This window comes from Oryctolagus cuniculus, chromosome 6, assembly GCF_051225735.1.
Source record: "Oryctolagus cuniculus isolate XC-2025 breed Fujian yellow rabbit chromosome 6, ASM5122573v1, whole genome shotgun sequence".
NCBI lineage: Eukaryota > Metazoa > Chordata > Mammalia > Lagomorpha > Leporidae > Oryctolagus > Oryctolagus cuniculus.
Window position 1 is genome coordinate 28,945,210 of NC_142872.1, and position 23,911 is coordinate 28,969,120.

A 23,911-nucleotide genomic window follows, 5' to 3' on the forward strand; every position below is an offset into this window, starting at 1 on the left:
TCTCTAGATACCTGTGCCTCTCCTCTGCAAATATCTGCCAGGTTAAGTGGGATGGAAGCCATCTCCCGTCCCAGCCTTGGCGAAGCACGTACTTAGGTCTAGAGCAGAAGCCAACAGAAGAGCTCCCAGCCCTGGAGACGCTAGGCCTCTCCCCGAGAGAAGGTCCCCAGAGAGCCTACAAAGTGGGAAGGGACCGTTACCTTCCAACGAAACCGCGGAAGCCACCCTGGGCGGGGCGGGGGGGGGGAGCTTCTCCGAGAAGATGGCACCGCAAGTTAACCGCTTTTCCTGACAGCTGATCAGCAGCAACTGTTCTCAATCATCACAAATTTACCTTCTGACCCCAGATTGGCAAAAGCTGGCCAGCTCTTCGGCTGAGTGCAGCAGGCCCTCTTTCCTGTCTTCCTACCCCTTCTAATCCTCTTTCCTGCTTGCTCAAGTTCTCGCCGTGTTACATGGCTCAGGAAGATTCCTCTGTGTGCATTGCTGCTTTGGAAGAAGTCTACTTTAATTCCAACAAGATGGTCATTTTTCAAATTTGTCGTACTTTAGCACTTCCGTCCACTTCCAATCCATCGGCTTGCCTTGCTCTTCTAAGGAATTCCCTATGTCATCCCTATGTCATCTCTTGAATTGCATAAACTAGATATATTTCTAGGTACAAATTCCCAAAAGTAAGTGAGAGGAGAGGGCAGATTCATTAGAAACAAGACAAAAATTCCTATCCCATGTGTGTCCATCCAAACTCGGAATTTGGGGTGAGGGGAAATTTCTCTCCCCTTTAGTGCCAATTACACTAACAATAATTCAGAACTTGAAAATAAAGACCCAAGAACAGATGGTTGAGCTTGCATGGGGAAAGCTTCACTGATGCTGATATCACCGTTCTTTTTCCAAATCAATACTGATAATTGCCGAATGCCCCCTAAGCCAACAGGATTTAGAGGGTTAAGACTTCCTGCTGCTTAGATATTTGTATCTTTACTTTTTTCCTACCCAACCAAATGGCAGTTCCCAGATCCTCTGAAATTTAAACATTTCCTTCATATCAGTTACCTTAAGTGTATTTTAAAACAGTCTTCAGCTAGCTCACTCCCATTTTTAAAGTCTTCAGCTGGCTCGCTCCCCCTGGAATTGCACCAGCTGTGCATGAGTATAGTCAAAATCAAACTCTTCATTGGCATCTGGGGTCTTTGGCTTCCGGATGAAAATCAAAGCAATCATGTACTGTTGAGTTTTCTCCTTCTATCTGTGGAATCATGAGATTTCCCACATGGAGGCTGCTGTGAGATTATCAGTGTGTGAAACAGTAAGGGCTGCTATATGGGCAGAGCTGTGGCACAAATCTCAAACCTTTGGGCCACTCCTTTGAGCATCCCAATTAAGACCCACTCACAAAATTCATAGCTGTGGAAAACTTCTCCATGGCAAAAGACCCAGAAATTATTTATTTATTTATTTATTGCTGACCCTAGGGTTCCATTTGTGAGATAGGGCCCTGGTTACAGGGAGAAGAGGATTGTCTGACCAAATAACACAGATGGAAAAGGAATCAGAGGTGATAGGAATAAGGTGGTTAAGATCTGAGGCTAGGTTAAAAAGGTCTGTATTACCTGGGAAGAATTTGCCAGAAAATGGCGTAATGAGAAAATTCATACTTTCCCTGTGGTAAAAGGAAATTACGACTGCTTTGAAAAGCATTTTGGTGTTTGAGAAATATAGATTTCATGAGGAAGCTATTTTATAATTGCCTGAAAGTTGAGTGGTTGAGGACAGGGGTACCAAGAAGAGTTTTCACCATGCATTCTAATGTGCTTTCTTTACTTTGAGCCAGGGAAATGGGCTATGTCTCAAAAAATATAAAAAACCATTTTATAAAGAAAAAACTACTATTAGGAAATAAAGTTTAAAAGTTCCAGCTTATAGAGAATGGTAAAGAGTAAGTAAGCATCCTTACTTTGGGAGCTGAGGGGAAGTTAATCACCTTGACTTAATATACCACCCTCCTTAGCACCCAAACTGTTTGTTAATTCAAATTGATGGTTGTTTTATTTTTGTTTAAATTTGGGGGCAAGGAAAGGGTAATTTGCTTTCCAAAATTAAAAGGAGGGTCTTCTCCAGCAAGACCTTTATTTTCAACTGCTGAAATCCCGTTAACACTAATCAGCAGGATGATTAAGCATATTGTGGTTAAGTACTCCAGTCGGTAATGACTCCTTTGGAAAAAGGGTTCCCATAGCGACAGGTAAAGGCTATCATCAAATTCGGCTTTTCAGCACAGGACTTGGGGTCACAGATCGGAGAGTTCAGATGGTTTTGCTGTTAATCCACAAGCTTTCTCTTTGAACTTCACTTGACTTCATTCATTCAAAAGACACTTATAGTGGGTCCTTCTGGAAGCTAGGCACAGCACCAAAACAGTGTCTGTGTGGGAGGTGGGGGGAGGGCTAGGAGAGAGAAGACCTCAAAGATAGTGTTCCTGCACCAAGAACTGCAGTCCAGGGAGGAGAGCAACTGCTACAACAAATAATGACACTACGATGGCAATTGAACCCCTACCTTATGAACCAGACCTGTCCTTTCCACTTGGACTGGTCAGTTTCTAATCTAGTTTCACTTTCCCTGTCGTCAAGCTGCAGCACAGCTGGGTTTCCAGCTGGCTGGCAAATAAAAGATTCTTTAAATAAACAGCACTTTAAAAATATGCAGTCACTTTTCCTATACTGAATTTTGTGAACCACCTTCTTCTCATCTGTGAATACGGCTGCCAAGTTAATTTGAAGCTATCCTACAGCATGGAGAGCCCCCCACGGCCATGCACCTTTTCCACCTTTAACAACAAAGCACAGTTCACACTAGAACACAGCAAATCCTAAGGAAGAAGTCACCTGCTGTGAAAAATGCTATCTACTGCATCTCTTCAATAAGGAAGCAACTTAAACACATGTACATAAGAAAGGGACAAGGCAGGGTGTAGTTGAACCAAAAGATAACACTGTCTTTGAGAAAGCAGGACTGTTTGCAGAACAGGATGCTTCTGCAGCGTGGTCCGGAGCCCTGCTAGGCCTTACAAACCCTCTTCTCCCCACAAGACTCCTCCATGTATGTAATCTTGGAAATGCAAAGATTTTACTCAACTTTTTACCACCAAGGCAGGATTTTTGGAGAAACAATACACGCTAGATCTGTTAAAAATAAACAAAACAAAATGAACAACAACAACAAAAACTGCAACTCTCTGGCGGGTATTGCCAGTTCCAGCAAGAGCCCTACCTGTCATTCCCCATTTAGCTCTCAGGCTTCCGGTCAGCCTTGTACTGCCAAAACTGGCCACCTAGGAGGACCATTTAGAAGGGATCAAGTATGACCCCAGCATTGATGGGGTCAAATGCTAGGCACATATATCCCTCCTCAGGGTACACTACCCCAAAGTCCTACTCCCCATGCCCCCCAAAAAAACAGCCAGCAGCTTGCAAGATCACCTCCCTTAGTAGCTGCACCTCTCAGAACGCAGACACACAGACCCGCTGGGAGCTGAAACCGGCTGAACAAAGTAACGATTCAACCTCAGTTGCTCAATCTAACGGCCACGATGACAGCTTCCAAGTGCCAGCTTCCCTATTTTGCAAAGGTCGAGTCTGCTCCAAGGAGAAAATGTTCCCGATGACCCTGTGGCCCAGAGGGTTTTCTTTAGAATGGAAAACAGAAAATGAATTTGTTAGCTATTTCCTGCTGAGCACAAGGAAGGTGTTGTGGTTAGTTGGGATGGCTTTGTTTCCTTATTTAATATACCATTACCAGTACATGTTTTCTTTAACTGAGAGAAAAATAGGAAAATACAGTTTATATTCTTCTGCCGTAAGATCACCAATTCCACAAGTCTCCTCTCACAAATGTGTCCTTTAATTTCTAATCCACTTACATAAAGCCTCCGCAAACTGACAACTCTCTCTATGCTCTCTGTCCAAAGCCCAGTGTTTTGCATTCTAGAATGTTGCCTACCATGCACAGCCCTCTCCTTGATAATTTAGGATGTGTGGGAGCCTTCCCTCTTCCAGTGATTGCAGTCCCAAGTTGATGTTTTACGAGAGCTATAGGACACACGCTATCTTCCTAACATGAGATGGCTGTCACCTAAAAGCAGACGACATTTCTGACCCTCCGATCCTTCAGGATCTCTGCATTTAACTGTTAAGCCATTCATTGCTCACTGAAACAAAACATAATTGATAAGGTATGTTGTGTTGGGGGAAGGAGAAAAGGCAGGAGGAGGGGACAAAGAAGCAGAGAAGCTTATGGGGTTATCTGACAATGACCACCACATCCCCAGGGGCCGCAACGGGGACTGGATTACAGATGAACACTGTGCATACTCAGGAGCACCTCACCAAAACCAGAAGCTGTCCTTGGACAAAGTTCAATCAATGGTTCTACTATCTACTTCCCACTACAATACAGTTCTACAGTTCCCTGAGGGATCTCAGATAAAAGACTTACTAGAGTAACAGAAAAAATATAGAAATTTTTAACTGGCCTTAACTGGTCAGCATAAAATATCTCAGAGCATAAAACCAACATTAACAACCAATCGACACTATTCCTGAGAAGGAATGTCAGAACGATAAACTGCTGTTCTCCCCAAGGTTTCTTCTTTCCTTATGAAGACACTCCCCAGATTCTTCTCATTCAAGTGACCACAGCGCCTGGATGTGCCCCCATAAGGAAACTCCCAAAACTGCCCTCTTGAAGGGGGAGAGGGATTTCCAGAAGTCAAAGGCATTGATCTAGAAATAGGAGGGCGGCAGCAACACTTCCTCTGAGCTTCAATACGAAATTTACTCCCCAGGCCTGCCTGTGTTACCCAGGTTCAGTCAGTAGAGGCACCAAGTTCAATGAGAGTCCAGGATAGGTACCACGCTTCAGTGATCGCGCGGCGGCTGGGAGTCACACCGAACGCAACACAGTGAACCCATACTACGAATAAGCTCAAGCAGGCCGACACCCAACACTCCAGGGTGGGCACAGTTCCGTCTGAAACCTCTTGCTGAGAGGTACTGGATTCGGGGAGCAGAAGAAAAAGCTCCCATCACGGGCGACCTCCGACCCCAGCTGCACAGACCTACAGACTAGGACGTCGTGGGGGTTGTGTTTCTGATCAGTTGCCTTCCTGTGCGGCCCCGACATCATACAGGTAAGAGGCGCAGTGAACGCAGGCGGCCAGGGAGATGTGTCAGAGCTGAACTTAGAGCCGTCGGCAGAACTAAGTTACTCCGTGTCATCGCCATCGCGATCCACAGACCGCGTGAGATCCCCCAGACACTGCACGTAGAACAGGCTGTGCGGCTCACTGAGCAAAGACAGGCGGTCGCGATGGAGGATAAAGCCCGGGCCACAAGGAGGACGGAGAACCGTAGCAGAGAAAGTCCAACTCTGGCTGCGCCAGCGGCGGGGACCCGCGGAGCCGCGAGCCCGGGAGAGGAAGGAGGGGGCGGGGGCGATCCTCCCCCAGGAGAACTTGCAAGCCTAGGCCTCCACCGCCTGGGAACCTGCCCAGATGCTCCGGCAGACCCTGCCGGCCCGGGCCGGCAGGCTCCTGGGAGCAGAGTGGACCAGGCCTCCGAGAGTCGCTCCTGACTCACCGAGCCTCAGGCCAGCCGCCGGCCGGACCGCTCGGTCTTCGCTTCCGCTACTGGGCTATGATGGCAGCTTTCCAGACCCACTTGCAATACATCAGCCGCAGATCCCTGCTGGTACAGGCCCGCTCCTCCCCTCGCCCCCTGCCCCTGGCCCACGCCGAGCCCGGCCCTTCGTCGCCCCAGTCCCAGCCCCCTCCTCACCCACCCGTGCCAGGCGCTCTGCCTGGGGGCGGCCCCACCCCCCCACGGCCGGCCACCGCCGGGCCCGGGCACCTGCAGCGCTCCCCGCCCCACCCCCATTCCCCACCGCCTCGCCCTTCCCCCGCTCCTCGGGCAGAGGGAGGGGGCGACTCACCGCAGTCGGTGCACAGGATCTTGCCCACCTCCTTCTTGAGGTTCTTGCCGTTGGTGTCGAGGGGGGCGAAGGCCGTCTTAAACACTAGGGGCTGTTCCGTGGGCTCCAGGAAAAAGATGTAGCGCTGGTTCCTTTCCAGCGGCGCGCAGGAGCCCACGCTGATCACCTGCTCGCGCTGCAGCCCCCCGCTCCGGAGCGGCCACTTGTCCAGCACCTTCACCAGCGCCACCCGACCCGAGGCGGGCGGCTCGCGGGTGCTGTTGGAGCTGGAGCCGCCCGCCGGGGCCAGCCCCTGTACCTTGCCCTCCACCACCACGGGTGCCTTGTACGCCTGGTCCTGCACCGACTTGAGGCTGGGCGAGTAGCAGGCGAGCGACACACCGAAGAGCAGCATGGAGAAGCCGGGGGCCGGGTCGCGCCTCATGCCGCCGGCGGCTGCGGCTCGCGAGCGGGCGGCGGCTCGCGGGGCTGCGGGGCTGCGGGGCTGCGGCTGTGGCTGCGGCCGCGGCTCTGGGGGCGCAGCGGGACGGGAGATGCTGCTGCTGCTGCTGCTGCTGCTGCTGCTGCCGCCGCCGCCGGGGCTGCTGCTGCTGCTGCCGCTCTCGCCGCTGCTGCTTCTGTCGCTGCTGCTGCTGTTGCTGCTGCTGCTTCTGCTGCTGCTGTCGCTGTAGCTGCTGCACCGAGCCTTCTCCAGTGGCGGCGGCGGCAGCGCTGAGCAGCAAACCTGCCGCATCTGGCCAGGCCATTTGGGGGGCTCCGCCGCTCAGCCGCCGCCGCCTTGGGAGGGGAATCAGAGCCCGCTGGAAAACCGGAAACAGCGTAACGTTAGCGCCTCGTAGCCCTCCCGCGGCAGCCCGGGGAGGTGGCCCGGCTGGGGCAGGGGGCAGGCGGCAAGCGGGCCGCGATGCGCAGCGCGGCGCAGCGCAGCGCTCCCACCCTGCGCGCCAGGACCTGGAGGAGGATGCGGAGGACGGGACGCCCGCCCACTTGCTCTCTCGCGCCCCCTCTACCCCCAGAGCGAGCGGGGAGCGCGGCTTCTGCAGGGGAAGCTTGGGACTGCACTGCTCTAGTGCCCGCCTTCAGCCCGCAGGGGCGCGGGAGGAATCGTGCCACCCTTTGCTCTTGGGATTTTTCAGCATGACAGCGGGGGTTGGTGCGTGAGGAGAGGGCGGTGAAGCGATCTCGGCTTTGCGCCCCATCCCGTGGACGTGGGAGTGGGACACAGGGCGTGCCCCCGCCTTCGACCATGGGTGGCAGGAGCCAAGCAGGTTGCTGAGGCCAGGGTGGCAGGTCAGCCGCCCCCACCCCCACCCCCGCGCCCGGTTCTCCCTTCCCCACGAGGAATCTAGGAGCCGGCCCCAGCGAGCCCATGTGCTCGGCCCTGCCACCGCCCGGCTAGTGCTGGGGAAGGTGGGGGAAGGAGCCCAGCCTTGTGGTTTTGGAAAGGGCTAGGGCTCCAAAGCAGCCTTGTCTCAACACTGAGGACACTTCGCCAGAGGTGGCCGTGGGGACAGTCATAGGCTCCCGAGAGACTCCAGGCTTCCGCCAGTAGTCCAGGCTGCCGCTCTCCAGCCTCATCCTCTACTGGCTTCTTGGGAGCCAGTTGAGAGCCAGGGCCTGCAGGGCCAGAGGCCGCTCCCTGGAAATGGTTTCTTTTTAAAAATCTGAGGCTTCCAAGAGGCAAAGAAGAGTTAGCTCCCCTGGAACCAGCATCTGATTTCAAACTAGACCAAACCCAAAGTGAAAACTGAAAAGGAAAAAAAAAAAAAAAAAAAAAAAAGTCCGTCATCCATTCTCCAATCAATAAAGGGCCAGAGGGTTTTCAAAACTCAGGTTTTAGCCTTGAAGAATGCCCAGCTGAACAGCTGGGTCTTGGGGAGTTTTCCCACTGACTGGACCTTGCAGGAAACTGGCCCATGGCTGACCAAGGCTAAGAGGCAGTTTAAGCTCAGCATAGCCGAGGCCAAAGCATCATTTCTTTTCTCCCACCCCGCTTCAAATTCCCTGTGGTTGGTAATGACGCCGTTATCTGCTTGGCCACCCAAAGCACTCCAGTTAGTCCTTTAGCCTAATCTCCTACTCTCCCTCAGCCAATCATCACCAAGTCCTTTGAAAAACCTCCAGTTTCTCTACTTCCTCTCCAACTCTGACAAATTCCTGAACTCCAAGTCCTCATTGACTCACCTGGCTTACTGCAGAGCCTCTTCATGGGTCTCATCACCCACCTCCAGTCCTGCCAAGGCTAGAGTGATCTTCCTAAAAGTAAAGTCTAAATATGATTTGTCCATGCTGCTGCTCTTGGGAGTAAAGTTCAAGATCTTCAACAAGGGTCTGCGTGGGCTTCATTGCGTAGCCAGCTCCACGTCCTGAGAACCAGCCCCAGTCCTCGTGATGCTCAGCCCGTGGTGCTGTCTCTTGGCATCTTCTGTACCTGCTGTCTTCAGTGTCCAGGGAGCCTTGCCTCCACCTTGTCCACCTGGGAACCTATTCTTTCCCCACAGCCCAGCTCAGCATGATAGCCCTCTCCACTCCTATGTGCCTATATCCACTCCCACACTCCGCACACATGGGCCAAAATGGAGCCCCTTCTCTATTGCCACATGCTTCATGCATGTCACCACCGACGGCTACTGTACTACAAACAGCTGTTGGCAGGTCTGCCTGCCCATCATCTCTATGTCAAAGATTGTGTCGCTGGTAGTCTTTGGATCCCTATCACTAGATGCCTGGCACAGAATAAGGATCAGCAAAGCTTCAGTGAAGGAGGAAAGAAAGATAAGGACAAAAACTCAGCACTGCCAAAGGAATCAAGCCAACCTTGGCGGCCCCTTCAGGGACCCCCTCATTGTCACGGACCACAGACCTCCACACATCATAAAGCAGCACTGTTGGAAAGATGGGTAACCACACTTTCTCATTCTCCCACAGAGGAAAAATTCCAGAGAGGAAAAGGCACTTCCTCCAGGTATCACGCAGCCCAGGCTGCACTCCACCTTCTGTTTCTGAGAGCAGGGAGGTGGTGAAGGGCTTGTGCCCAGTTGAGTCTTCAGCCAAGTTAGCAGCTTGGAATGACTCTGCTTTGCTCTCTAGCCCTTAGTTTCCTGATCAACAAAATGGAGAGGATAACAGGGTCTACCTCGTGAAGCTGGTTTATACACATTAACGTCCTTTAATGTTCCTTCTGTGCCACCCACCAAGCACTGTACTGGGCATATTTCCCTGCTCTCAAAACATCTGCTCCTGTTGGGGAGACAACAGTAGGCAGATAGACAAATGGGTAACTCACTGCTCTTCATGAGGAATGTCCAAAAGTAAATAAAGAGGATGGAATGATACAGGATAATGGAAAGGGGAGAGGGCAGGTCAACTTGGGTAAAGGAAGGCTTCTCCGAGAAGATAGCATTTTTGTTGTTGTTGTTTTGACAGGCAGAGTTAGACAGAGAGAGAGAGAGAGAGAGAGAGAGAGAAAGGTTTTCCTTTTTCCATTGGTTCACCCCCCCCCCCCCAAAGTGGCCACTACAGCCAGCATGTTGCAGCTGGTGCGCTGCGCCAATCCGAAGCCAGGAGCCAGGTGCTTCCTCCTGGTCTCCCATGCAGGTGCAGGGCCCAAGCACTTGGGCCATCCTCCACTGCCTTCCCGGGCCACAGCAGAGAGCTGGACTGGAAGAGGAGCAACCGGGACAGAATCCGGTGCCCCGACTGGGACTGGAACCCTGAGGTACTAGCACCGCAGGCAGAGGATTAGCCTAGTGAGCCACGGTGCTGGCTAGGGAGATAACATTTAAACTGAAACTGGAAAGATGAGAAGGATGTGGACTATATGAGATGATATGTGCTGCTTTCTTTTTGTTTTAAAAACAGATTTATTCATTTATTTATTTGAAAGTCAGAGTTACACAGAGAGAAAAGGAGAGGCAGAGAGATGCAGAGAGAGAAAGAGGTCTTCCATCCGCTGGTTCACTCCCCAGTTGGCCGAAACGGCCAGAGCTGCACTGATCCGAAGCCAGGAGCCAGGAGGCTTTTCTGGATCTCCTACACAGGTGCAGGGGCTCAGGGACTTGAGCCATCTTCCACTGCTTTCCCAGGCCACCAGCAGGGAGCTGGATCAGAAGTGGAGCAGCCAGGACGTGAACCAATGCCCATATGGGATGCCGACACTGTAGGTGGAAGCTTTATCTACTACTCCACAGCATGGGCTCCATGCAGCTTTCTTAGAATAATGCCTGCCTGGTGCACAGTACAAGCCAAAATTAATGTGAATATTATTGATATTTTCTTATGCCGACAGTTTCCAGTCTAAGATCTGAGAATCCCTAAGTGGTGTGTAGTTACTGTGCACTAGTGCACTAAGATTTTCTGTGTATTAAAACATGCAAGCAATTTTTCAATAGTAGACACCATGGTGAATAAAAACATACATTTTCTCTGTCTTTTTCAACACCTCTATTTTAGAGAAAACAAAAGCAGGCAGTTAAGCTGCAGGTTGGGACATCTACGCCCCATATTGGAGTGCCTGGGTTTGAGTCTAGGCTCTGCTGCTAATTTTGAGTTCCTACTAGTGCGGATCCTGGGACTCAGACTGAACTCTCAGCTTTGGCCCCCAACACAATCCTTGCAGGTGTATTTGCCTCGAAAGTAAGTAGATCAATATTTTTTTTTTTAATTTTGTAAGTAAAAATAAAGGATGATAAGACACTGTTAAATCAAAGTGGCAAGGTGAAGTAGAATGGTAAGATATGCTGCCACACTGTGTTTTTCAAAAAGGATAGGTGTGGGCATTTAGCTTAGTGATTAAGATGCCTCCAACCCTACATTGGTACATGGGCTCCCTACCTGCCTCCCACTCCTAATTTCAGCTTCCTGCTAATGCAGACCCTTGGAGGTGGCAGAGATGGCTCAGCAGTTGGGTTCCTACCATCCACGTGGGAGACCTGGGTAGAGTTGCAGGCTCCCAGCTTGGGGGAGGAGACATTGTGGGCATTTAAGTTGAACCAAGGAATGGGAGTCCTCCCTCTCTCCTTCTCTTTGCTCTCAAATTAAAAAAAAATTGATGAGTAACATGTAAATATTTATAGTACATAGTACCTTTGAAAGGTCACAACAGAAATTGAAACACTAGTTGGTTTTGGGCACCGGCAATGTGTGATGAAGAATGGGGATGCAAGAAGACTTTCATCCATATCTCTTTGTACCTTGTGAATTTTGTATCAAGTGCATGTACTACCTACTCCGAAAAATTTAACAGAAGACCTGAGTTTTTACGCTTATTAAATGTTTATCATGTGTTTTCACAATCAAAGGCTACTTAAAGGAGAACTATTATTATATCAGATCCCATGAAAGAGCTTTTACTTTAAATTGAGATTCTCATGCTAAAAAGAGTTGAGTTTTTTTTTTTCCCCACTATATTGCATCCTGTTCAGAGAGCCTTGGAACATAGGAGAAAGTTTTGAGATTTTGATAGTTGACTAGAATTACTGCATCTGTAGAAGGTAGGGACCTGGGCAGAAATTTTTCTTTTTAAGATTTATTTATTGGGGGCTGGCACTGTGGCATAGTGGGTAAAGGTGCCACCTGCAGTGCCAGCATCCCATATGGGTGCTGGTTCAAGTCCCGGCTGCTCCACTTCATCCAGCTCTCTGCTATGGCCTGGGAAAGCAGTAGAAGATGGCCCAAGTCCTTGGGCCCCTTCACCTGTGTGGCAGACCCAGAGGAAGCTCCTGGTTCTTGGCTCCTAGCTTCTGATCTGCCCAGCTCCAGCAGAGCTCTGGCCATTGCAGCCAACTGGGGAGTGAACCAGTAGAAAGAAGACCTCTCTCTCTCTCTCTCTGCCTCTCCTCTCTCTCTCTCTCTGTAACTGACTTTCAAATAAATAAATAAAATAAATAATAATAAATTATTTATTTATTTGAAAGGCAGAGAAAGAAGAGAGATCTTTCTTGTGCTGATTCACTCCCCAGAGGGCTTCAATAACTAAGGCTGGGTTAAGCTGAAGTCAGGAGCTTGGAATTCCATCCAGGTCTCCAATGAAGGCAGTAGAGGCCCAACTACTTGGGCCATCTTCTACTCCTTTCACAGGAGCATTAGCTGGAAGCTGAACTGGAAGCAGAGCAACAGGAACTCCAACCAGTGCTCATATGGGATGGCCAGGATCATGGAGGGATGCTTGACCTATTGTACCACAGTGTCAGCCCCAGTAAAGACTTCCAAAGTTCCCTGTCCAGATTTCCTCAAGGTGTGATATTAAAGAGGATAAGCCTCCATAATTAGCCCCAGCCACTTATTATACAAAAGCAGGATATTAGGTTTCCTAGGATAGTATGATTATATCCTGGCTTTTTTCTGGAGTTGAAAGTCTTAGAAAAAAAGACTTCAGATTCTGAATCTGCTAACTCTGCATCATGATTCAATCATTGATACTAAATATAATAATAGCTACCACTTATTAATGATTCCTTTGTGTCAAGGGCTTCATGTTTATTATTTCCATGCCTCAACATTGCATTTTATCAATGGAAAGGACTTGTGGAATCTTAAGAACTTGCCCAAATGACAGGCAGCACTGGGACAGTAATTCAGGCCTGCCCACTTCCAATGTACTCTCCTCCCGCACACCACCACAGGCTCTCTGGATGAGCAGCATCCTCTCAACTTGACTGCCACCATCATGTCCCGGCCACCTAATGTCTCCAAGCCACTTCCCCAGATATCACACTACCTGAAATTATAATACTGGAGAGCAATTGACGGAAACATCATTTTACACAAAGATGAGGAAAATTGAGAACTCTGAGAGAATGTAAGTGGTTTGTCCCAAGATCACAAAGCGAAGGGTTACTTTCTTGGCCAAGATTGATCATAAACTCAAGCTCACACTTTTGAACAGAATCTCACGGATAAGTGGAAGCCAGGCCTGCTCACTGCACTGTGGATCAAGCTGAGGGTGTGAAGAAACTGGTTCATGGTAGCAGTGGGCTGTGTCACTACGTGATCATCACTAAGAACAAAAACAGAAGTAGACAGCATGGTATAGACATTCAGGATTCAAGATAGAACACCCACATGAAAGGCTGCTTCTCTCAGATCCCTCCCACACCACATGGGCTTCTTCCAGCTTCAGCCAGTTTAGCAGGCCAGAAAGAGCCACTGAGCCAGGTTAGTGACTTACTCTATCCAGGAGAACTGACTGGCCAAAGAGATAACAGTGGCCTTTATCTGGTCACTGAGTCTCCCACGGTAAGCCAAACACTCTGCTGGACTGTCTCACTTTCTAAATAAAGCATTTTGTAAACTTCTTTTTTTTTCTCCTTTTGAGATCTGTTTTCTAAATTTGGCTTCCAGAGTCACTTTCAGGTTCCGGGTGGTTAATTTCTTTTCCTCCAAGGATCTTCAAACAAGGGACTAAATAGAAAACAGATACTGAGAATCAGAATTTTAGCCCCAGCTGGACTTGAGTGTCACTGTGGACCCACATCCTTCTTTGCAGGCAAGGAACAAGCCCATGGAGATCATTGGGTTTTCCTAGGGTCACACAGCCCCAGGAGTGGCAGAGAGACCCTGGAAACCCTGACTCCTTGCCTAGTGCTCTTTGGTCTACTGTCCCAAATCCTGGCTTTTCTACTCCTGGCATGTGAGCAGGGGCAAGTCATCTTGATTTTCTAAGTCTAGTTTTCTCCCCCAGTAAACTGGGACGATAACCACTTAGGAGTTTGGGGAGGACTAAGTGAGATAATTCAGGCAAAATGGTGAAGAGCACGTGGCTAAGAATCAGGGCTAGGGGGTCAAACTGCCTACATTCGAATTCCAGCTCTGCCACTTGCTCAGCTGACATCTTGGCCTAGTTACTTTTCTTCTCCATCTCATTTTCCTCAACCATAAGTGATAATAGTTCCCACTTTGCTGAAACTGTTGTGAGTCTTAAATAATTTAACCGATTTTGAATAATGCTTAGCACGTTAGCCATGATGAGTGTGACGATAATAGCCACTTTTCTTATCTTGAGAAACCATATTTTGCCCTAAATTCAGCGATTTGAAAGCATTCATTTTCATGTGTTTTGGACATATGCTAAAATTATCAAGATTAGAGGTTGATTTTCTGCTTTATTTAAAAAGAAATCTCATCATTGGCAGTCCCAGCTCCCAATTGAGGGAGGTCATGATTCCATAATTTATAGCCTAGGGCTGCGTTTGGAGTCCAGGGGCTTCTACTCCCCAGTGTGCTGAAAAGGGCAGCAGCCCCTCAGTCTGTGTTGCTCCATCTGGGATACTAATACTTACTCTTTGTAGAGTGCTTTGAGACCTTTGCATGAAAATTGCTATGTGAGCACAAATTATTATCTCTTTTCCAGATATCACTTTTAGATCGAAAACCAGAAGCTCCCTGAAACAGACCACAGCAGAAGTCCAGGCTGGACACGATGGAGCTGTCCTGGGCTATCTCAAGCACATGATACTCTCATGTGTGACACCATCGACACTTTCCTTTCTCATGTCTTGGCATATCTGATTTGGATTGGGGAAGACAAGATGTCCCCAAGATGGATGTTTTTGCTGTTTGACTTTCAAAGCTTCTCCCTCCCCTCTGTTTTCCTGATTTGTGTATTTAGAATCCTCTCCTGAGGTCAACAGGAACTCTGAGATTGATTCAATTCTGGGGGCGTGAAGCAGGACAAGAAGAAGTTATTCTCTTATTCCCAAATCCTCAGGCGCACATACCTCTGCACGTCCAATCCAATCATGCTTCTACCTCGTCCCTTTCAGTTTGTGTGCATTCTTTTTCTTTTGATTCCTCAGAACTTTCAATATCAAGATAAGTAATTTTAAGACTCACTTTACAAACTGAGTTTTCTTTGTAACTCATGCATTTGTTTAATCACTCTACCAAAAACCATTTGAGGAAAACCTACTGTGCATAGCGCTGACCCAGAGGCTAAAAAAAAAAAAAAAATAGCCATGATTCCTGCTAGAGCTAAAATCTGGGCAAAAGAAGTTGGCTGCATTGTTACCTGTTGAGCTTGTACCTGGTTTGGATTTCTCCCAACACAATACACATACACACACACACACACACACACCCTGCTTGTCCTTTAATATCACCCCTCAGCCCTGGCTTCAGAGTCCATGTCCCGCTGCTGTCTGCACTCTCCCAATTCTAGGAACAGAAACAACATGCTCTGTAAGTGCTGGCTCCTCAGTATGTGCTGACGTGATGAACTCATCCACACTAAGAGGTTAGCACCTAGTAGGGCCTAATGCATGCCTCCTTCAGTTACGCTGTAGTTTCTAAGGCAGTCAAAGTTTCATCCCAAAATGAACTTACTCATTTCAAAAATATTTGTATTTGTTCTTTCTTTTAAAAAATCCATTTGACTAGTATTTTTTTGAAACTCCTCATTTGACAACATTTCCAGTGCCTACTCTGGATCAAGCTTTCTATCCAATGCTGAGAAGGTAGGGCAAATAAGACACGCCAGGTCCCTGACCCGGGAGAGTTTATATGCTTAAAGGGAAACACACTAAAGAGGAAACAACCAAAAACATCTCTATGAGAGAAACTGAAGACAGAGAAAGAGAGAATGGCTGAGAACGAGTGGATTGAAATGACTAGTACAGGACACTCCTTGCGAGGATGATCTTTCTAAAGAGATAGCGTTTGAACTGAGACCTGAAGAATGAAGAGGAGTCAGCCACACAAAACTCCAGGAGTGGAGCATCTGAAATAGAGGGCACTATAGCACACAAAGGATCTGAGATGATCATAAGCTCAGCATGATCAAAGTATAGCAGAGTGCAGTGGGATTGGAGATGGATAACCCGAGGAGGAAGCAAGGCATGGGATGAGGTTAGGGCAATAAGTAGTGCTCAGACTCATACTGGGCCTTGCAAGCTATGGTAGCTTTGAATTCTATTCTAAGGCAGCTGAAAACCACTCAGGGGCTTAAACAGAGCAGTGGCATAATCTGATTTATATTCGGAAAAGATCACTCTGAGACATGGAGCAGAGACTAATGGTACAAGAGTGGAATCAAAGAGAAGAGTTAGGAAGTTGCTGCTGCACAGGAGGTGAGAGAGGACAGTGACAGACTTGGGTAGTGACACTGGAGATGAAGAAAAATTGATGGAATTCAAGATAAATAACTTGAAGGTGGAACAAACTAAATGGCTTTCTGGAGGATTAGATGAAGTGGCTGAGGAAAATGGAGTAATCAAGGATGACTCGAGTCTCTGGCTTCAACAACTGGACAGATGATGGAACCGCTGATTGAGATGGAAAGCTCAGCAAATAACACAATACAGCTGGAGGAAGTAGAAAATTCCATTTCTGACATACTAACACTGAGTTGCCGAGAAGACATGCAAGTGGAAATTCAAGTGACAGTTGAGTACCTAAGTCAGGATTTCCAAGGAGAGGTCAGAGTCCCAGGTCTGAGTTCCATAGTCAGTTGATACATAGTATTCAGAGCTACCTAACCAGGCAAGATGATGAAAAGAATCTGGCAGGGAAGAGAGCCTAGAATAGCACTAATAAAAATATGTGTGACCCACACTTGTGAGCTACAGGTGTCACTTTACTTTTTCTAGTAGTCACACTAAAAAAGTAAAAAGAAGCAAAGGAAATTAATTTTCATTAGCCCCAGCATGCATTCATGTAATTATTAATATAGTGGCATGTTATAATATAAATTTTGTTTACATTCTTTTTTTTTTCATTTTAAGCCTTTGAAATCCAGAGTATATTTCATGCTTACAACATATCTCCTTTCACACCAGCCACATTTCAATAGCACTCACATGTGAATGGTAGGTGCAGCTCTAGAACTCAGCCCAGGATAACCCATTCTTTGTAAGGTGCAGAGGAGGGAGGAGTCAGGGCAGGAGACTGGGAATGACATCAAAGAAACCAGGAGAAGAGAGTATTTTGTAAAGGGCCAGGCAACTACTCCCAATGCTTCCAAGGGGCTGAGTGAGAAGAGAAGGAGCAGCAGAGTTTGGGAACACGGAGATCTCTGATGGCCTTGACAAAACTGCTTCAGCAGAGTGACAGCTCCTGGCAGGAAGCCAGAATGGAGCCCATGGAAGGGAAGGAAGTGGTGACTGCCAGTAGAAACAACTTTTCCAGCAGGTTTTACTGCGCAGAGTGCCCGAGGAATGAAGCATGAAGTTGGGGGGTGGGGAGCTGTGAGTCGGGGGCAGGTGATTCCTGGAGCAGAAGACCCTGGAGCAGCTTGAGCGGTCATGGTGCTGTTCCGGTGAGAAGGAAGAATGGGACCACTGAAGAATGGACGCCCTCGGAAAAGGGGGGTGGGCACAAGAGCACAGAGAGGATGGGGCCTGGACAGGAAAACTGACGTTTCCATTACAGGATGGAAGACAGAGTATGGATATAGTATCAGAGAATGAATACAGATTGGTTTATAGAGCTGAGTAACAGGAATCCTAACCCAGGGCTTAGCCACGAGGGGGAAAACAAGAAACAATGGAGGAATGCTAGCTGGAAAGGACAAAAACCAGCATGCCTGCAGACAGGGTGAGTGGTGGGAAACTATTTGCACTTTTTTCTTTGAAAAAAAAAAATCCATTTGGTTAATATAAGAGGAGACAAGTGTTTTTCAGGATCTGAAATGTTGGCAGCCACCCTCCAAAGTACTCCTTTCTCTGGATCAAGTCACCTAGGAAACCAGCGGAGCGACCCTGAGGTTGCTGGATGATTGGCATCTCAGGACAAAGCAAATGAAGAGTCCTGAGGTCATCTCACTCAAGCTGCAGAAAAGCCTGCTGCTTGAGCCCTGCTCATACAACAGCGGGCACATGAATGTCACCCTCAGGGGCCCTCCCCCCGAGCAATGCTGGAAACAGTGATACAATCTCATCCTCTCACCCGTGGGTGCATCTACCTGAGGCCTATTGAATTTTCTACCAATTTGGCAGTCTAGGCCCCTTCCAAGGCTTTCAGAAATGTGATGACCTTGAGAGGGGAAATACAGCAGGCAGGGTCTCAGACAGGAAAGAGTATTCCACTCGAGACAGCTTATGGAAAATAGTGAAATAAAGTGCCAAGTTACAAAGACACGGGCAGAGTTTTAAGGAAAGTGACAGGTAGGCAGAGGCATCAGGGACTGGCAAGAGTGGTGAAACCTTGGCTTCCTGAAACACGCAGGGCAAGCAGAAGAAGTGTAACTGACCCCAGTGAGTACTGGAGCTACATGGGGACTGCCACAGCTACTGTGAAAACACGGCATCAAAGGAGAGAAGGAGCGAGGGGAAGAAGCACCCCAATCTCTCTCTTCCTCCTACCCCTTGCCAAGCTCCTGTTGAACCCACTGGGAGCCAGAGGGTGCGAGAACCGGTGATGGATCCCATGGAGGTCAGGGTGGCTGCTTCCAGAGAAGGGCAGAGACGGAGTGCATGGAGTGGGAGGGAGGCAAACAACACAACCAGTGCCACAAGATAAGATAGCTTCACATGAAACTGATTAAATGCAAATGTCTGCTCTGCACTATCTGTGGAGCCCAAGTGAGTGATAGGGAGCAGATGAGGGGAGGGGGAAGTGAAATATGTGAGCTCATTCGCACTTACCCGGCGGCTGCGCTGTTCTTTTCTACCAGGTGAGAGACTTGGAGAACGGAGAGATGAATACTTTCTGTTTTATTAAGGAAAAAATTTTTATTTGCCCTATTAATAGAAGGTTAAAAAAATGCTAGATGCAAAAATATTAGTTTGACTTTTTGAGAGAAAGACTCCTAGGATCCTAGGACTCTAGGATCCTCAGTGCTCCTTCCCCACCTTCCTCAACCCGCAAGTCTGGAAAGAGACCTAAATCACCAGGAGACGTTGGTTTACAGAAGCTTACGTGTAGACAAAAACCTGCTGCAGACACTGGCGGTCACTCAGCCTTCACCAACACATGGACACAATCAAACAGCAGTGCAGTACGGTGGTCAAGAAGGTTCGCTCTGAAGTCAGATTGTTCATCTTGAAATACTTGCTCCACTACTCCTTAGCTATATGACCTTGGTAAATTACTCACTCATTCTCCAAATCATCTGTAAAATAGGGTTCTAATAGTATATATTTCACAGTTGTATCTTTTTTTTGTATCTTTCAAAGATTACAGAAGATACTTCATGTAATATACAGATAGTGATCTAGTAAAGGCTTAAAGAGAGTCTTTATTAATAAAACCAGTTTCCTGGAGCAGGAATTTAGTGTGGCATTCAAGACTTGAGATGCCCCCATCCCATATATCAGGGATTGAGTTCCAGTCCTGGCTCTGCTTCCATCCAGTTCAGCTTCCTGGTGATGTACACCAGAGGAAGCACTGGATTATGGCACAAGCACTTGGCTTCCAGCCACTCACATGGGAAACCTGCATTGAGTTTCTGCTTCCCCATTTTAGCCTGGCCCAGCCTCAGCCTTTGCAGGCATTTGGGGACTGAATCACTGAATGGGAAACCAATCGCCCTATCACCTTTCCAAAAAGCAAAATACATTTTTTTGACAGGCAGAGTTAGAGAGAGAGAGAGAGAGAGAGAGAGAGAGAGAAAGGTCTTCCTTTTTCTGTTGGTTCACCCCCAAGTGGCTGCTATGGCCGGCGCACTGCACCAATCCAAAGTCAGGAACCAGGTGCTTCCTCCTGGTCTCCTATGTAGGGGCAGGGTCCAAGGACCTAGGCCATCCTCCACTGCACTCCCGGGCCACAGCAAAGAGCTGGACTGGAAGAGGAGCAGCTGGGACAGAATCCGGAGCCCCAACCAGGACTAGAACCTGGGTGCCAGTACCGCAGGCTGAGGATTAGCCTAGTGAGCTGTGGCGGCAGCTTCAAAATACATTTTTAAAAAATTTTCTAAGCCAATTTTTTTATTCTGAATTATTATGCAACCAACTCTATTTCTCTTTAATAATCTGGACTTAATTTCCTCGCCGTGTTTTTAGGTTCTTTTCTAGAATCAATTTCTCTCTTTCTAACACACATACACACACACAAATAGTAGAGTTCTCATATATGTCAAAGTTATATGGATTCTCTAACTCACCTATTTTTTTTTTTAAGATTTATTTTGTTTATTTGAAAGACAGAATTACAGAGAGAGGCAGAAACAGAGAAAGAGAGGTCTTCCATCTGCTGGTTCACTCCCAAGATGGCCGCAACAGTCAGAGCTGTGCCGATCTGAAGCCAGGAGCCAGGAGCCAGGAGTTTCTTCCGGGACTCCCACATGGATGCAGGGGCCCAGGGACTTGGACCATCTTCTACTGCTATCCCAGGCCATAGCAGAGAGCTGAATCGGAAGAGCAGTGGCCAGGACTGGAACTGGTGCCCATATAGGATGTCAGCACTTCAGGCCAGGGCTTTAACCCGCTGCGAAACAGCACCGGCCCCTTACTCACCTATTTATTTGTGTCTTTAATGATGTTGCACTATGTCCCAGATGCTGTACTAGGTGCTGGGCTCCCTGAGGACTGTGTGACCCAGTGAGGGACACAAACATCAATTATTACAAATAAGAATAATGTGTTAGGATAATGCCCATTAGTGTAGTGCAATATTGCAGCTCAGATTTTTCAGCTTTTAAAGAAAATGAGGGCCGGCGCCGTGGCTCAATAGGCTAATCCTCCACCTTGCGGCGCCGGCACACCGGGTTCTAGTCCCGGTTGGGGCGCCGGATTCTGTCCCGGTTGCCCCTCTTCCAGGCCAGCTCTCTGCTGTGGCCAGGGAGTGCAGTGGAGGATGGCCCAGGTGCTTGGGCCCTGCACCCCATGGGAGACCAGGAAAAGCACCTGGATCCTGGCTCCTGCCATTGGATCAGCGCAGTGCGCTGGCTGCAGCGGCGGCCATTGGAGGGTGAACCAACGGCAAAAGGAAGACCTTTCTCTCTCTGTCTCTCTCTCTCACTGTCCACTCTGCCTGTCAAAAAAAAAAAAAAAAAAAAAAAAAAAAAAAAAAAAGAAAGAAAGAAAAGAAAATGAGGTAAGTTTCTGAGCTCCAAGGGAAACATTGGACTTGGCTGTCCAATACAGTAGCCACTGACCGACCCCACGTGACTTCACATTTTAGTTGTAAGTAACTGAAACTAACTATAAACTATAAAGTTTAACACTTTGGGGCACCAGCTTTGTGGTGCAGTGGATTAAGCTGCCGCCTGCAAAGCCAGTCTCTTATCGGCATAGATTTGAGTCCCAGTCATTCTCCACTTCTGATCAAGCTCCCTGCTAATGTGCCTGAAGATGACACAAGTCTTTGGGTCCCTGCACCGCACCCAGGTGGGAAACCCAGATGGTGTTCTAGGCTACTGGCTTGAGCCTGGCCCAGCCCTGACTGCTGTAGCCACTTGAGTAATGAACCAGCAGATGGAAGATCTCTCTCTGTCACTCTGCCCTTCAAATAAATAAATAAATCTTAAAAAAAAAAAAAAAAGATACAGTTTAACACTATGTTGCTAATCGGCATCAGGGATACTTCAAGTGCTCAGTCATCATGTGTGCCTAGTGACTACTGTATTGAACAGTGAAAATGCAGGTTCCCACCAGCGTAGAAAGTTTTATTAGATAGCCCTGCATGGGAGCCTCAGATATGAAAGAAATTCCCATGGTCTTAAAAGGGATGGTTGTGGGAAAAAAATAGGGAAATGCTGTAAAATATAGAAACCATGGCAAGGGTAAAATTTTACAAGTTGGAACCATAATTTCTAGCATTAGAAGGGTACAAGGAAGATAAAAGTTTTGAATCTCATAAGGACTGATTCTCTTTGCAATTCTTGCTGACCAAAAATTCATTTTTATAGTGGAAACTTTATTCAATTTTAAGTATTTTTAAGTTTGTAATTATTTGATAAAAGTATAGGGAAAAACAGAATCTACTGTATAATGAATGGTAATGCTCACATTCCAACTTTTCTAAAATGGAAAACTATCAGGAAGCATGTATGGTCCCAGCAGCTTTCCCCAGAGGTCTCATTTTTGGTAGGGGCTTGGGAATCTCTTCATTGGTTCTTTTATGTTTCTGATTCCACCATTGCTTACTGATGAACACGTCACTTTTCCAGGTCTCCTGTTCTTCGTTCTCTTGGGAACGCAAAGCTTTGAGTGCAATTTCACATCGACAGTGCTTCCTTGCATGGAGTCAGAAGCAAGCGCCCCCCATTTCGGCTGTGTGCAATCATTCTCTCAGTACTGCTGCTCTTTTTTCTTATACTTGACAGTGAATCAGAAAATTGCTATAACTAGAATAAAGAGAAAGTGAGACTTTGAAATTCTGCATCCAAGATAAATTGGCCGTGTGTACAGAAAAATGAGAAGTCTTGTTGACAGGTGGCAGTTCTCTACCTGGAAAAAGAAATTCACATCACAAAAGGGAAAATGAAGCTTTGCTTATTTTCTAGGTCAGTTGTTCAGAATTCATATCAGAACAGATTTAATTTAGAGGACAAGATAGGAATATGCCTTTCTGATTATAGATGGAAAGGGTAGATAAATTTGAAAGCGTGGCCCCCAAAGCTGAAACCAACCTCCTGCTGAATCCTCTCCCAACCATCAAGCTGGCCAGCGTATCCTTCTCCCCTGAGACTGTGAGGTGAGAAAGCCCAACCATTTATGTGGAAAGGACGCATGGAGGAAAACCAAGGCTGCTGGCCAACAGCCCATCTGAACTTCCAGCTAGCAGCCAGCACCGACTGCCAACCAGGAGGCTGGGACTATTTTGGACATTTCACCCTTCTCAGCACCCAGTCACCACCTAGTGAAGCACAAGAACCACCTGGTCCATCAATACAATAGTGATAAATAATAAATTGTGGTTTTAAGCCACTAAGTTAGGATGTAGTTTGTTAAACAGTGACAGATACTGAAGCAATACTTTAGAGACTATTTAGGTAACGTTTGTGCATCTTATGCATAATGGTATGTATGTATTTTGGTTTGATGGACTCAAGTATGTTGTGATAGAAGAAAGTAACAAATGAGATGGGCATTCTCTGTTTCCCATCACCAAATGTATCACTCTTCCTGTGTGTGTACGCACACCCTCCTCTCTCTCTGTCCCTGTCCCATTGTCAAGCCTTTCAGTTACGTTCCAGACCCCATCCTTCTTTGCCTTTTCAAGGAGTCATTCAATCATCTCTCTTCTGTTATTACATCAATTTTCCCCCCTCTGCTGACTCAGTTCTATCAGTAGGCAAACATGCCTTAATAGCATCCGTTTTAAAAAATCAACTTTGATACGACATCCCCCGCATCCACTGTCCCATTCCCTGCTCATCTGGGATTCCTGTCTTCACTTCCTGGCACACTGTCCTCTCCACCTACTCCCTCTGGGCTTCTGTCTATACCGTTTCACTTGAACTGCTCTAGTCAAGGTCATAAGTGATTTTCATCTCGCCAAATTTCACAGTAATCCCCTCATTTTCTCCACCTGTCTGTAGTATTCAATGAAGTTCATCACTCCTTTCTTCTTTTGGTTTCCATTGCACCCGCAATTCTAGTTTTTATCTGGTCTCCCTTTCAAACCTCCTGTTCTGGCTATTTGCCCTCTAATCAACCTTTCTCCATCTACCCTCACTCCTTAGGTAATCTCATCCATTTTCATAGCTCTGAATGCATCTAAATATTGCTGACTCTTGGGGTCAGCACCGTAGTGTAGTGGTTAAAGCCACCGCCTGCAGTGCCAGCATCCCATGTGGGCACTGGTTCAGGTCCCGGCTACTCTGCTTCCAATCCAGCTCTCTGCTATGGCCTGGGAAAATAGTGGAGGATGATCCAAATCCTAGACCCCTGCACCCATGTGGGAGACTCTTGACTTCAGATCGGTGCAGCTCCGGCCATTGCTGCCATCTGGGGAGTAAACCAGCAGATGGAAGACCTCTCTTTTTCTCTCTACCTCTGCCTCTCTGTAACTCTGCCTTTCAAATAAATAAATAAATCTTAAA

General features: G+C 47.6%; 1 protein-coding gene across 9 annotated transcripts in view; it reads right to left on the reverse strand.

Annotated features, from left to right (window-relative positions):
* The window catches only part of NRG2 (neuregulin 2), a 183,355-nt gene extending 176,033 nt beyond the window's left edge, over positions 1-7,322 (reverse strand). For 2 of the 9 annotated variants that reach the window (XR_016236201.1, XR_016236202.1), the window contains exon 1: positions 5,992-7,322. Coding sequence is in view for 7 of the 9 variants with exons in the window: in XM_089335957.1 (XP_089192083.1) it covers positions 5,992-6,724 (733 nt within the window). In the remaining 2 variants the exon portion in view is untranslated. The remainder of the gene's footprint in view (positions 1-5,991) is intronic. The other 7 variants (XM_051843446.3, XM_051843444.3, XM_089335957.1 and 4 more) reach the window with 6 other exon arrangements.
* Positions 7,323-23,911: the final 16,589 nt, after the last annotated feature.